Source organism: Trichechus manatus, unplaced genomic scaffold (assembly GCF_000243295.1).
Source record: "Trichechus manatus latirostris isolate Lorelei unplaced genomic scaffold, TriManLat1.0 scaffold00118, whole genome shotgun sequence".
NCBI classification, from domain to species: Eukaryota; Metazoa; Chordata; class Mammalia; order Sirenia; family Trichechidae; genus Trichechus; species Trichechus manatus.
Window position 1 is genome coordinate 333,144 of NW_004444054.1, and position 12,109 is coordinate 345,252.

The following is a 12,109-nucleotide window of genomic DNA, read 5'->3' on the forward strand; positions in this document are numbered from 1 at the left end:
ATGTCACTGAATTGTACATGTAGAAACTTTTGAAATAGTCTAACTTTGGCTATGTATATTTTCACCAAAGAAAAGGTCCTCCAAGGTCAAGAAGGGAGAGTGTTGACATGTTGTGGGGTTGTTAACCAATGTCATAAAATAATATGTGTACTGACTGTTTAATGAGAAACTATTTGCTCTGTAAACCTTCGTCTAAAGTACAATAAAAAAAAAAAAGAAAAGAATTAGATAGTGCCGGTTACACTGACCGTTCTGATCAGAGCCACAATAGATGGACCCTAATAAAATGGGAGAAGACTGTGGAACAGAACTCCAATTCTTAAAAAGTCCAGACTTTTGGGACCAGCTGAAACTAGAGGACTCCCTGAGACTATTGCCCTGAGATACTCTTTAAACTTTGAACCAAAAGCATCCCTGAGGTCACCTTCTAGCAAAATAACAGGTTGGCACACAAAATAAAGGATATTATCCATGAGTATGGTGCGCCATTAAAAAACAATCTTTATAAGATCAAAAGGTCAACAATTACTCTAAAGCAAAGATGAAAAAATAAGGGGGCAGGGAAACTAGAGTACTGGAAATGGAACAACCAGAACACAAAGAGAATGCTGACACATTGTGAAAAATGGAATTTATGTCACTGAACAATTTGTGTAGAAATCATCAAATGAGAATCTAATTTGCTGTGTAAACTGTCACTGAAAATACAATAAAATATTATTTAAAAAAAACTACTTGACGGTACCTGGTTTAATAGTTCATTTATTTTTTAAAATAGACTGTATTTTTTGGAGAAGTTTTAGGTTTACAGAGAAATTGTGCAGAAAGTACCGGGAGTTCTCATATACTCCCTCTACCCACTGCATACTCTTTCTCCTATGGTTAACATCTTGTATTCCATTCATGTGGTACATTCATTTCACTTGAGGAACCAACTTGGATACACTGTTATTAACTAAAAGGAGCCCTAGTGGCACAATGGTTAAGAGCTCAGCTACTAACTGAAAGGTGAGCGGTTCGAAACCCACCCAGCAGCTCCATGGGAGAAAAGACCTGGCAATCTGCTCCCTTAAAGATTACAACCTAGGGAACCCTATGGGGCAGTTCTACTCTGTCACATGGGGTCACTATGAGTCAAAAATCAACTCAGTGGCAACTAACAACAACAACATTATTAACTAAAAGGCCATGGCTTACACTAGGGTTCACTCAGTGTGTTGTACAGTCTTATGGGTTTTGACAAATGCATAATGTCATGTATCCAGTTTATTCATTTTTTACTGCTACACAGTATTCCACTGGTGAATATATCAGGATGTATTTTTCCATTTTCTTGCGGTGGACATTTGGATTATTTCCAATTTCTTGTATTATTAACAATAGTGCTATGAACATTCTATACATGTCTACTGAGGCACAGGTAGAATAGTTTCTCTCTAATAATATACCTAGGAGTGGAACTGTTAGTTTATATGGTATGAACAAGTTCAGCTTTACATGATGATAATTGGTTTTCCAAAGTGGTTACACTAATTTACATGGCATCATATGAGAGTTCTCACTGCTCTGTATATTCACCAAGACATCGAAATTTTCGCCAATCCAGTGAGTATAACATGGTATCTCACTGGGATCCTAATTTGCATTTCTCTGATTACTAATGAGGTTAAAATCTTTTAACAGCTTTACTGACCATTTACATTTCCTATTCTAAAAATGAAATGCCTGTTCTTGTCTCTTGCTCATTTTTCTCTTGGGTTTCTTCTCTCTTACTGATTTATAGAAGTTTTTCACATATTATGACTACTAATCCTTTGTTTATTATGTGTATTACAGGTATCTGTTCCCATTTTGTGCTTTTTACTTTCTCTCTTGTAATGTTTAACCATTGGTCCCAATTCTACCCTCTAGCGCAATTAAAAAGAAACTCTCACCTAACTTTGCTTGCACACATTGTCATTGTTGTTGATGTTAGGTGCTGTGGAGTCAATTCTGACTCACAGGGACTCCATGCGACAGAGTAGAACTGCCCCATAGAGCTTCCTAGGCTATACTCTTAACAGAAAAGGAGCCCTGGTGGTGCAGTGGTTAAGTTCTTAGCTGCTAACTGAAAGGTCGATGGTGGTTCAAACCCACCAGCCACTCCCTGGGAGAAAGATGGGGCAGTCTTATTCCATAAAGATTTACAGCCTTGGAAACCCTATTGGGCAGTTCTACCCTGTCCTATAGGGTTGCTAGGAGTCGGAATCGACTTGATGACAAATGAGTTTGATTTTTGGTTTAATCTTTATGGGAGCAGATCACCAGGTCTTTTCTCCTGTGAAGTCACTGGTGGGTTTGACCCACTAACCTTAAGACCCTAAAATCAGACACTGAAGTGGAGGGAGATCATTACCACCCGAGGTATTTGAACTAGTTAGCTAAGGTTTCCTGACTCATATCCCCAAAGAATTTCCTCTACATCACACTGCAGTCAATCTTCTCCTCTCCTCACAATATTTTCTTCTCTATGCTAAACAGTCCCAGTCCCTTCACTTGTTCCTAATTTAACGAATTCCAAGTTCTTCACTATCCTAATTGCTCTATTTTGTCATTACTCATCGGAAAAAATATGCAGAATGAAAATAATAATCTGCTATTAATTTGCTTAATCTATATATTATACGGAGCCCTGGTGACACAGTGGTTAAGCTCTCGGCCGCTAACTGAAATGTTGGCGGTTCAAATCCACCGGCCACTCCGTGACAGAAAGATGCGGCAGACTGCTTCAACAAGGATTACAGCCTTGGAAACCCTCTGGGGCAGCTCTATTCTGTCCTATAAGGTCACTCTGAGTCAAACCAATTCTACAGCAACAGGTTTTTTATACATTATACATTTATACAAGGTTAAAATTTACTCTTTTAGGAACCATGTCATACTGTTGGTTAAATACTGAACTTGGGGTTGACTAAACCCTTTACTCTTTTTCACATTGACTTGCCAAATCTCCCGCATCTGATTTTTTTGAACCCCACCACCCAACAAAATGTTACAAATATGTTACAATTTACTTAAGTGATTATTGTTACATTTTGACATGCAAATCTTAAATGGAAGGAAGACACACTAAATATATTAGATAGAGACACATCAGATGTCCACTTACCTTACAGAAATTCAAGTATAAAAACTTGGCCAAAGAGAGAGAAAGAGAATGTGTGCGTGTGAGAGAGAGAGCCTGCGTGAGAGCGAGGGAGAGATCTCTTTATCCTTTCCAACCGGAGCTCATACTTACTGTTCCACAGTGGTGGGAGCAAGAGGGTGGGTTGGCATGGAGAACAAGGCCAAACTCAAACAACAGCAATGGATAATTCTTGGATTTTGAGCTTCTAGGGCTATGGTCCTATCAATTTCAGGGTAATTGAAGGGCTTCTCAGAACTAATTTTGACTACTTTTGACTTTACCGGATTTTTGCCGTACCAGGTGACTTTAGAACCTAACAGCCCCTTCCAAACCCAGTAAGATGACACTTCTGGGAATCCCACTGGCCACTTGTACTTTCTGCTATCACTAGCTCTGACTGCAAGACCACTTGTTTTCATTCAAGAGCCAGTGCAGTGTGGTGCAGAAAGTGTAGACCTGGGTTAAATCTGCTCTGAGCTGTGCAGATGACCGTACCTCTCAGAGAGTCCATGTCCTCTCCTATCTATACACAGGGCCAGTGTCAAGATCTGAGATAATACAGGAAAGGGTAACCAGTAACCTGTTGCTGTCAAGTCAGTTTTGACTCATGGTGACCCCATATGTGTCAGAGTAGAACTGTGCTCCACTAGGTTTCCAAAAGCCGATTTTTCAGAAGTAGATCACCAGGACTTTCTTCCAAGGCATCTCTGGGTAGACTCAAACCTCCAGCCTTTCCATTAGCACCCAAGCGTGTTAACCATTTGCACCGCTCAGGGTCCCCACAGGAAAAGGTAGCTGTGGTATTCCTGACCTAGGACCCCTTTGTGGGCTGGACGTACACACACTACAACCCAGCTTTGCGTCACTGATAAGGAGGAGGGGCACCTGGTGAACTGTACTAACTAGTGTGTAGCCAGGGAGCCTAATTTAAAATTGCATAAACCCAGACTTTTTGGAGCACTCCTCTAGCTCCAAAATGCACTAGGACCTAAATGTATCCACCCATTTCTGAACTTGTTGAATCACTTAAGATAAAGCAGGATGTTCAGCAGTAGCACTAAGTCTCTGCAAACACTAGGCCTGGGCACAGTTGGGACCACGAGGGGGTGGAGCCAGAAAACGCATACACCTGGTAATTCTGCCCATTGCACAGCTGCTTCCCTTGGTAAGAACATTTGGATTGTTCTGTATAGTTTCCACAGTGATAATGGCATCCTTATAGACCTGTGCTGTCCAATACAGTACCCACTAGCTGCATGTGGCTACTTAGATTTAAGTTTTAAATAATTAAAATGAAATAAAATTTAAAATTTGGTTTCTCAGTCATACTAGCCACATTTCAAATGTGTAGCTGCATGTGGCTTACCCATTACCCGTTGCTGTCGAGTCGATTCCGACTCATAGCAATCCCCCGTGACAGAGTGGAACTGCCCCATAGGCTGTAATCTTTACAGAAGCAGACTGCCACATTTTTCTCCCAGGAGTGGCTGGTGGGCTTTTACCGTGGACCTTTCAGTTAGCAGCCAAGTGCTTAATCACTGCACCACCAGGGCTGCTTGCATGCGGCTTAGTGGCTAGTATATTTGACAACACAGACATAGACCGTTTCATCATCTCAAAAAGGTTTTTTTTGGGGGGGTTCCATCTGAATTTTATTTCCTTATTTATACAACAGACATAATTCTTGCCTTATAGGTTTTTTTTTTATTTTGATGAAAGTATACACAACCAAAGATACACCATTTCAACAATTTCTACGTGTACAATTCAGTGACATTGGTTATATTCTTCAAGATGTGCCACCATTCTTGCTATCCTTTTCCACATTATTCCACCACCATTATCTTAAACTCACGGAGCCCTAAGCTAATCATCTAACCTTTCAAGTTACCTTTGTCAATTTGATCTCACATAGATAATTCTTTAAAAGAACACAATGCTCAAAGCAGATGTATTTTACTAATTAAGATAAGCTATATTTTAGTTCAAAGAAGATTTTAGGGGATAGTTTTGGTTTAAGGTTTAAAGTTTAAAGACTATTTCAGAGCAACAGTTTTGGGGGTTCATCCAGCCTCAGTGGCTCCAGAAAGCCTAGATTCCACTGACATTTCAGAAAGTTTTATTGGACAGCACTGAGACCTTAAAATCCTGCAAAATATCTATTTTTTGTCCCATTTTATAGATAAGAAAACTGAGGTTGAGAGAGATTAAGCAATCTGCCAAAGCTGCTAGTATCAGATCAAGAATTAGAACCCAGGGAAGCAAAGTCTCAGAAAAGAAAGTAGTCTACAGGGCTAACAGCCTACACAAGTCACAGCCTCAACTACCCTGAGACCGGAAGAACTAGATGGTGCCCGGCTACCACTACCAACTGTTTTGATCAGGGCCACAATAGATGAACCCTGACAGAATGGGACAAAAACATGGAACAGAATTCAAATTCTTAAAAAGTTCAGACTTACTGGGCTAGTTGAGACTAGAGGACTCCCTGACACTATCACCCTGAGATGCTCTTTAACCCTTAAACCGAAACTAAACCCTGAGGTCACCTTTTAGCAAAATAACAGACTGGCACACAAAATAAAGGACATTACCCGTGAGTATGGTGTTCCATTAAAATAACCATCTATATGAGACCAAAAGGTCAACAATTACTCTAAAGCAAAGACGAGGAGGTAAGGGGGCAGGGAAACTACAGCACTGGGAACAGAACAACCAGAACACAATTAAAGAGAAGGCTGACACATTGTGAAAAATGTAACTAATGTCACCGAACAATTTGTGGAGAAATGGTCAAATGAGAACCTAATTTACTGGGTAAACTTTCACTGAAAACACAATAAAATATTATTCAAGAAAAATAATTAGAATCCAGGTCTTCTGACTTTAAGTCCAAAACGTTTTCCGCTTCCTCCCTGGCAGCCATTGATCAATGAAAACAAGAGGGGCCTGAATAGAGGATGTCCAGGTCCTTAATGCACTCACATCTGGAGAGTCCACGGGCCACATCAGAGATTCTCAACAGGTCATAAGGATGGTTGGAGTGAGTGCAATCAATTCAACCACATATGGTACTGGGGGAGGCCCACATATTGTGTCTAGACCAGCTGGCAAAAACCAACGGCTCCTAACCCGCTCCTCAGAATATGGTGAAAACCTAGTAGCAAGCTGAACTTACTTCTTATACTCACTGTAAACAATATTGTGTAATTGGTCGCTTCACTCTGAATAAAAAGCAGGTATTCTCCAGCCTGGGTTTCTGTCATTTTCAAAATGACCATGGAAACAACTCCTCTGTAAAACAGGAAAGAGAACTTGTTATTTTGGAATATTTGTGGAACTAGAAACATAGAATTTCGCACTGAGTCAGAAGGCTGGCTCCGTGGCCCCCCACGCTCAGTCTCTGCGCACTCAGGGCTGCTTTATGGAGCACACAGCTTTGCCTACAAGGCTCAACACTCAACCTGAGCATTTTGGGTTTGACCTTTGACTTCTAGACAGTCCCAGCCTTGAGCAAGGGAGAGTTCCATCCCAACGCTCTCACCTTCTGTTCCCCATCTCCTCAGAGGGAAAACTCCCATCCAAGAATGTACAGTCCCGGGGTGAGCTCCTCTTGACAGGGGCTTACCATTCCCTTTCATGATAAAGCACCTTCCACAATCATACTTGCCCAGTCACCCCGTCACTAGCCCCAGTTCCCCATTTGCAGAACCAGATTGCTGTCAAAGTGAGATACACTAAGATCTCAGGTCATTATGGAGAATGTTCTGTGTGCATGCTCTGTTTAAGTGAAAGAATTCCAGCAAAATCTGACATGAGATGTTTACCTACGAAGTAATAATTATCACTGACTCAGTTCATAAATGTAAGGAGAGGTCTCAATGTTCGTATTTTCAACTCGGCAGATAATTAGTGAAAAAATTTGGCTTGGGGTAGTCTCTTCACAGAAACAACTTCGATGTGTATCTGGAGATATCCAATCTCTCATTAAAGCTTAAAATATTCTCTAGTGGTTTATTGAGTAATTTTGGTTTTAAATTTTCTGACCGTCATAACTTTACTACTCAAAGTGTGGTCCTTCTCCAACAGAATTAGCATCACCTGAGTGTTGATGGAGATGCAGATTCTCAGGTCCCACTTAGTCCTCCCAAGTCAGAATCTGAATTTTAACAAGATCCCCGGGCAATCAAAATGCCCATTAAAATTTATGAAGCACTTCAGAGGACCAAGCAGCATAGTACAGGTGCTTGCAAAGGTCCCTGGGTGGCACAGACAGTTTGCACTCTAATGGTTAAGTGCTCGGCTGCTAACCGAAAGGTCAGCAGTTCTAATCCACCGAGCAGCTCCACAGGAGAAAGACTGGCAATCTGCTCTCATAAGGATGACAGCCTAGGAAACCCTATAGGGCAGTTCTACTCTGTCTACATAGGGTCGCTAGGAGTCAAAATTGACTGGATGGCACCTAAGAACAGCACTAACCTAATGGGTGGCGGTTCGAACCCACCCATCGGTGCTGCAGAAGAAAGGCATAAAGATTACAGCCAAGAAAACCCTATGGAGCAGTTCTACTCTACACACATGGGGTCGCCATGAGTTGGAATCAACTGGACGGCAACAGGTTTGGCTGTTGTTAGCGCTTACATTCACACAGACACTAAGTTAGCAGGAGATACATTTGATTCATATCTGCAGATATTCACTGAACCATTCTCTCTCCTTGTATTATTTGTGAACTCTTGTGCATATCATGCAAAATTACATGACAGTTGCAAAAGCTTAGGTGTTCAGTCTCTCTGGCTATGAGTCTGAGTCCAGATACAAGTTTCTATGATTCTCTACCGGGAAAAATGTAGCTAAGAGACTTGCTGGAGCCGTGGTGGCTGGATGAAACCCTCCATCCCCCAACTACTGCCCTGAGATAATCTTTAAACCTCAATCAAAAATATCCTGAAAGTGTTCCTTAAATCAAACAATAGTTGCTTAATTAGTCAGCAATGTCTGCCTTGAGCATTATGCTCTTTTAAAGAACTATCTAACAAAAACCCAATCTATTGCCATCCAGTCGATTCAGACTTGGACTCAGGATCAAATTGACAACAACAGAAAGATTAGATAGGAAGCTTAGGGGGCAGTGAGTTTCTGTTAACAGGGGAGGAACAATCTGGAAAAGGAGGATGAGAAAGTTTGCACAACTCAAAGAATGTAATCAATGTCACTGAACTGTACATGTAGAACTTCTAAATGAACCACATTTATGGCAAGAAAATGTTGTTGAGTTGGTATATGTTTCACTGCGTATATTTTCAACAAAAAAAATAAATTATGAAAAAAAGTAGCTAAAAATATTTTGGTACTAAGTTAACTAACTCACGTGAGACCTGGAACTGGCTACAAACTCGGCCGCCGGCTTTAGAGTCACAAAGGCAGCCTCTCTTAGAGTGAAAAGAACCCTACTTTTCTACTTTGTTTGGTCTCAATCCAGTGAGAACTGTTGTGATATAAAATTTTAATAAGATTAGCAGACACTGATTTAAGCCAAGCATCTTCATGGTAGATTGATTTGGTTTAGCCCCAAGATAAAAGTAACCGAAAAACAGAAGTGAGTAATATGATCTCAAAAGAGGAAAGGAAAATGAATGTGTTCCAAGATTTAGAATGAAATTTCAAAATTATAGCCACTATCCTGAAAATTGGTTAAGAATTCGCTTGACTTTAAAGAAACAAGTACAAATGCTTTGTATGCGTCAGTCAAAGAGATGTTCCCCAATACAGTACTTCAGTCAAAGGGCATGTTACCACGCATAGGTCATTTGAGTGCCATTTACTGCATTGTTCTGGAAAAGACATGCTTCTTCCCCGGGGTGGGGCACCAGAAATCTCCAAAAATGAGAAAGAAAGGCCGCCTTGAAATCATCAAGTGGGGATCTGAATGGCCTGGGTGCCTAGCTTTCCACACCTACCTACCTGGTCTCAGCAGAGGACAGGGACAGCAGGGGGCAGCAGTTAGCACAGATTTAGACTTAGGCTTTGACATGACATAAATGTTGGCTAAGGTATTTCTCCACCATGAGATCAACGCTCCTCACAGATCAATTTCTTACTGAAATAGTTTATAGATATCACATACCCTTGCAATTATGTCCATCGTACTGAGAAACAAATAGATAAAACCAAATGTTCTTTCTCTAAGCTGTTTCCCAGAAAGAAGTTTCTTACTACTTTAATTAGATTGAGGCGGACTTTCTAACATTTTTATCTTTCGTATGGAATCTGATTAAAAAATAAGACACCTTAAAGATCCCGAATGTTTTTCTACTTTGGTTTCACGTTTTGCCAGACACTCAGCGCTTTCTTAGGGCCTAACCATGTTTTTAGTTCATTATGCCATTTGAGGTAAGAGTTACAATGAACATGGACAGCAACTTGAAAAGAAATTCCAAATGAACCACATTTTCCAGCAATAAATTGTTGCTGTTATTGTTGGCTGATATCTAGTTAGCCCCCTACTCATGGTGATCCCATGAACAATGGAACAAAATGCTGCCCAATCCCTACACCATCCCCATGATCGGTTGCAGACCAGACTGTTGCAATCCATAGGGTTTTCACTGGCTGATTTTTGGAAGTAGATTGCCAGGCCTTTCTTCCCAGTCCATCTTAGTCTGGAAGCTCCTCTGAAACCTGTTCAGCATCATGGCAACATGCAAGCCTCCAATGACAGATGGGTGCTGGCTATACATGAGGTGCGTTGGCCGGGAATCAAACCCAGGTGTCCCTCATGGAAGGGGAGCATTCTACCACTCACCCACCAATGCCTCAATAAGGTAAGAAAACATTCCTCCAAAAATCCTTGTGGTTGTTCATCCCCTGTTCTTACCTGTTCTGTAAATCAAAGTATGGTTGGCAGTTCAGGGAACTGTGTTTAAAGATCCAGAGACACGAAATGTTCCCAGGGATGCTGACCATCACCTGTAGGGTAATGGATGCAGAGACATCAACTTCTACCTTGTCTGCTTCATAGATGAGCTCTGTGCTCTCGGGCCTCAGCGAGCACCCAAGGTCTTCCATTGATCTCGATACCTACAGTGCAGATAATGTCAACTGAGTATAACTGCACGTTTAATGCATCCTCTTTTTAGCTGGAACCATTATCAAATACATATATTTTGACATACTGCACACAACACCCAAGCATGCTGTGACTCCTTGAGGACATATCACTGGCTGACTATCATATTAATTATAATTCTTTAAAGAAAACATAACTTTCGGCCACGTTTCTAAAATGTTTCACAGACAATAATTGTTAAGATTCATAATAAACCAAACCCATTGCCATCGAGTTGATTCAGACTCACAGTGATCCTGTAAGACAGAGTAGAACTGCCCCATAGAGTTTCCTAGGCTGTAATCTTTACGGGAACAGATTGCCACATCTTTCTCCCATGGGGGAACTGTTGGATTCGAATCGCCAACCTTCTGATAGCAGCCGTGCACTTAACCACTGTGCCACCAAGGATCCTTTTAAATATCTGATAAGTGCTAGACTATCTGCTGGGTACTGTGGGACTAGAAAGAAAAAACACTGATCTTGTCCTTAAAGAGTTTTGAGTCTAGTAGGAGGAAATAGGGAGTCCCTGGCTGGTGAAAATGAGTAACACACTCAGCTGCTAATCGAAAGGTTGGAGGTTCAAGAATACCCAGAGGTCCCTTAGAAGAAAGGCCTAATGATCTGTTGTTGTTGTTGTTAGTTGCCATCAAGTCAATTCTGACTCATGGCGACTCCATGTGTACAGAGTAGAACTGTTCCAAAGGGTTTTCAAGGCTGTGAACTTTCCAGAAGCACATCAACAGGCCTATCTTCCAAGGTGCCTTTAGGCGGGTTCGAACTGCAAACCTTTCAGCTAGTAGTCAAGCGCGTAACGTTTTGTGCCACCTAGGGACTCCTCCTGGCGATCTACTTCCAAAAAACCCACCATTGAAAACCCTATGGAGCACGTATGGGGTCGTCATGAGTCTGGGTCAACTCGAGGGCAAACTGTTAGGATGAAATAACTAAAACACAAGGTGAAATATGTGTCCCAGAAAAAGATACCAATTGTTTTAAAAGGTAAAAACTAAGTGCTCTGGGACGTCAGAGGAGTGGGAGGCGAATTCCAGCGGGGACTCTGCAGATATTTCACTGCAGTTGAGCTGGATCTTAAAAGATGACACTAAACAAAGTCCAAAGACACCTGACAATCTAGGAGAAAATATTCTCACCAGATACCACACATCAAGGGCTACTATTCCCAACATATAACGAACTCTTAAAAAATGAGACAGAGGACCAAAAACCCAGTAGAAAAATGGGGAAAAGAAATGAACAGACAATTTTAAAAAAATAAAAAATGCACACACGCACACACACAAATGGCCCTCCAACATATAAGAAAATGCTCAAACTCACTCATAATTAGAGAACTATAAATTGAAACTATGCTGAGATACTACTTCTCATCTATCAGACTGAGAAAAATTAAAAAGTATGACAATACATTTTGTTGGTAAGCAAACAGCAACTCTCATGCATTGCTGGGGGAAATGCACACTGGAATACACCTTCTGGAGGGGAATTTGGCAATACCTAATAAAATCCCACATGCAGTACCTTTTGAGCCAGTAATCCTACTCCCAGGAATGTACCTCCAGTGATTAACTGCATCAGTATCTGTAATTGCAAAATCTTGGAAACAACCTAAATGCCCATACATAAGTGGTTGAATAAACTATGGTACATCCACACAACGGAATACCATGCAGCTATAAAAAGAATGAGGATGGTCTCAGTGAGCTGATTTCGAGTGATTTCCTGGGTACAGTGTTAAGTGAAAGAAGCTAAATGCAAAACAGCATCTACCTTCAAGTATACTACCTTTCATGTAAGAAAAAAGGGGATATAAC

General features: G+C 41.0%; 1 protein-coding gene across 2 annotated transcripts in view; it reads right to left on the reverse strand.

Annotated features, from left to right (window-relative positions):
• Nucleotides 1-12,109, reverse strand: part of FLT3 (fms related receptor tyrosine kinase 3) — a 77,662-nt gene that overhangs the window by 58,764 nt on the left and 6,789 nt on the right. For both annotated transcript variants that reach the window (XM_004384142.2, XM_023738494.1), the window contains exons 2-3: nt 10,044-10,246; nt 6,345-6,460 (exon numbers count right to left, since the gene is read on the reverse strand). In XM_004384142.2, coding sequence (XP_004384199.1) covers nt 6,345-6,460; nt 10,044-10,246 — 319 coding nt within the window. The remainder of the gene's footprint in view (nt 1-6,344; nt 6,461-10,043; nt 10,247-12,109) is intronic.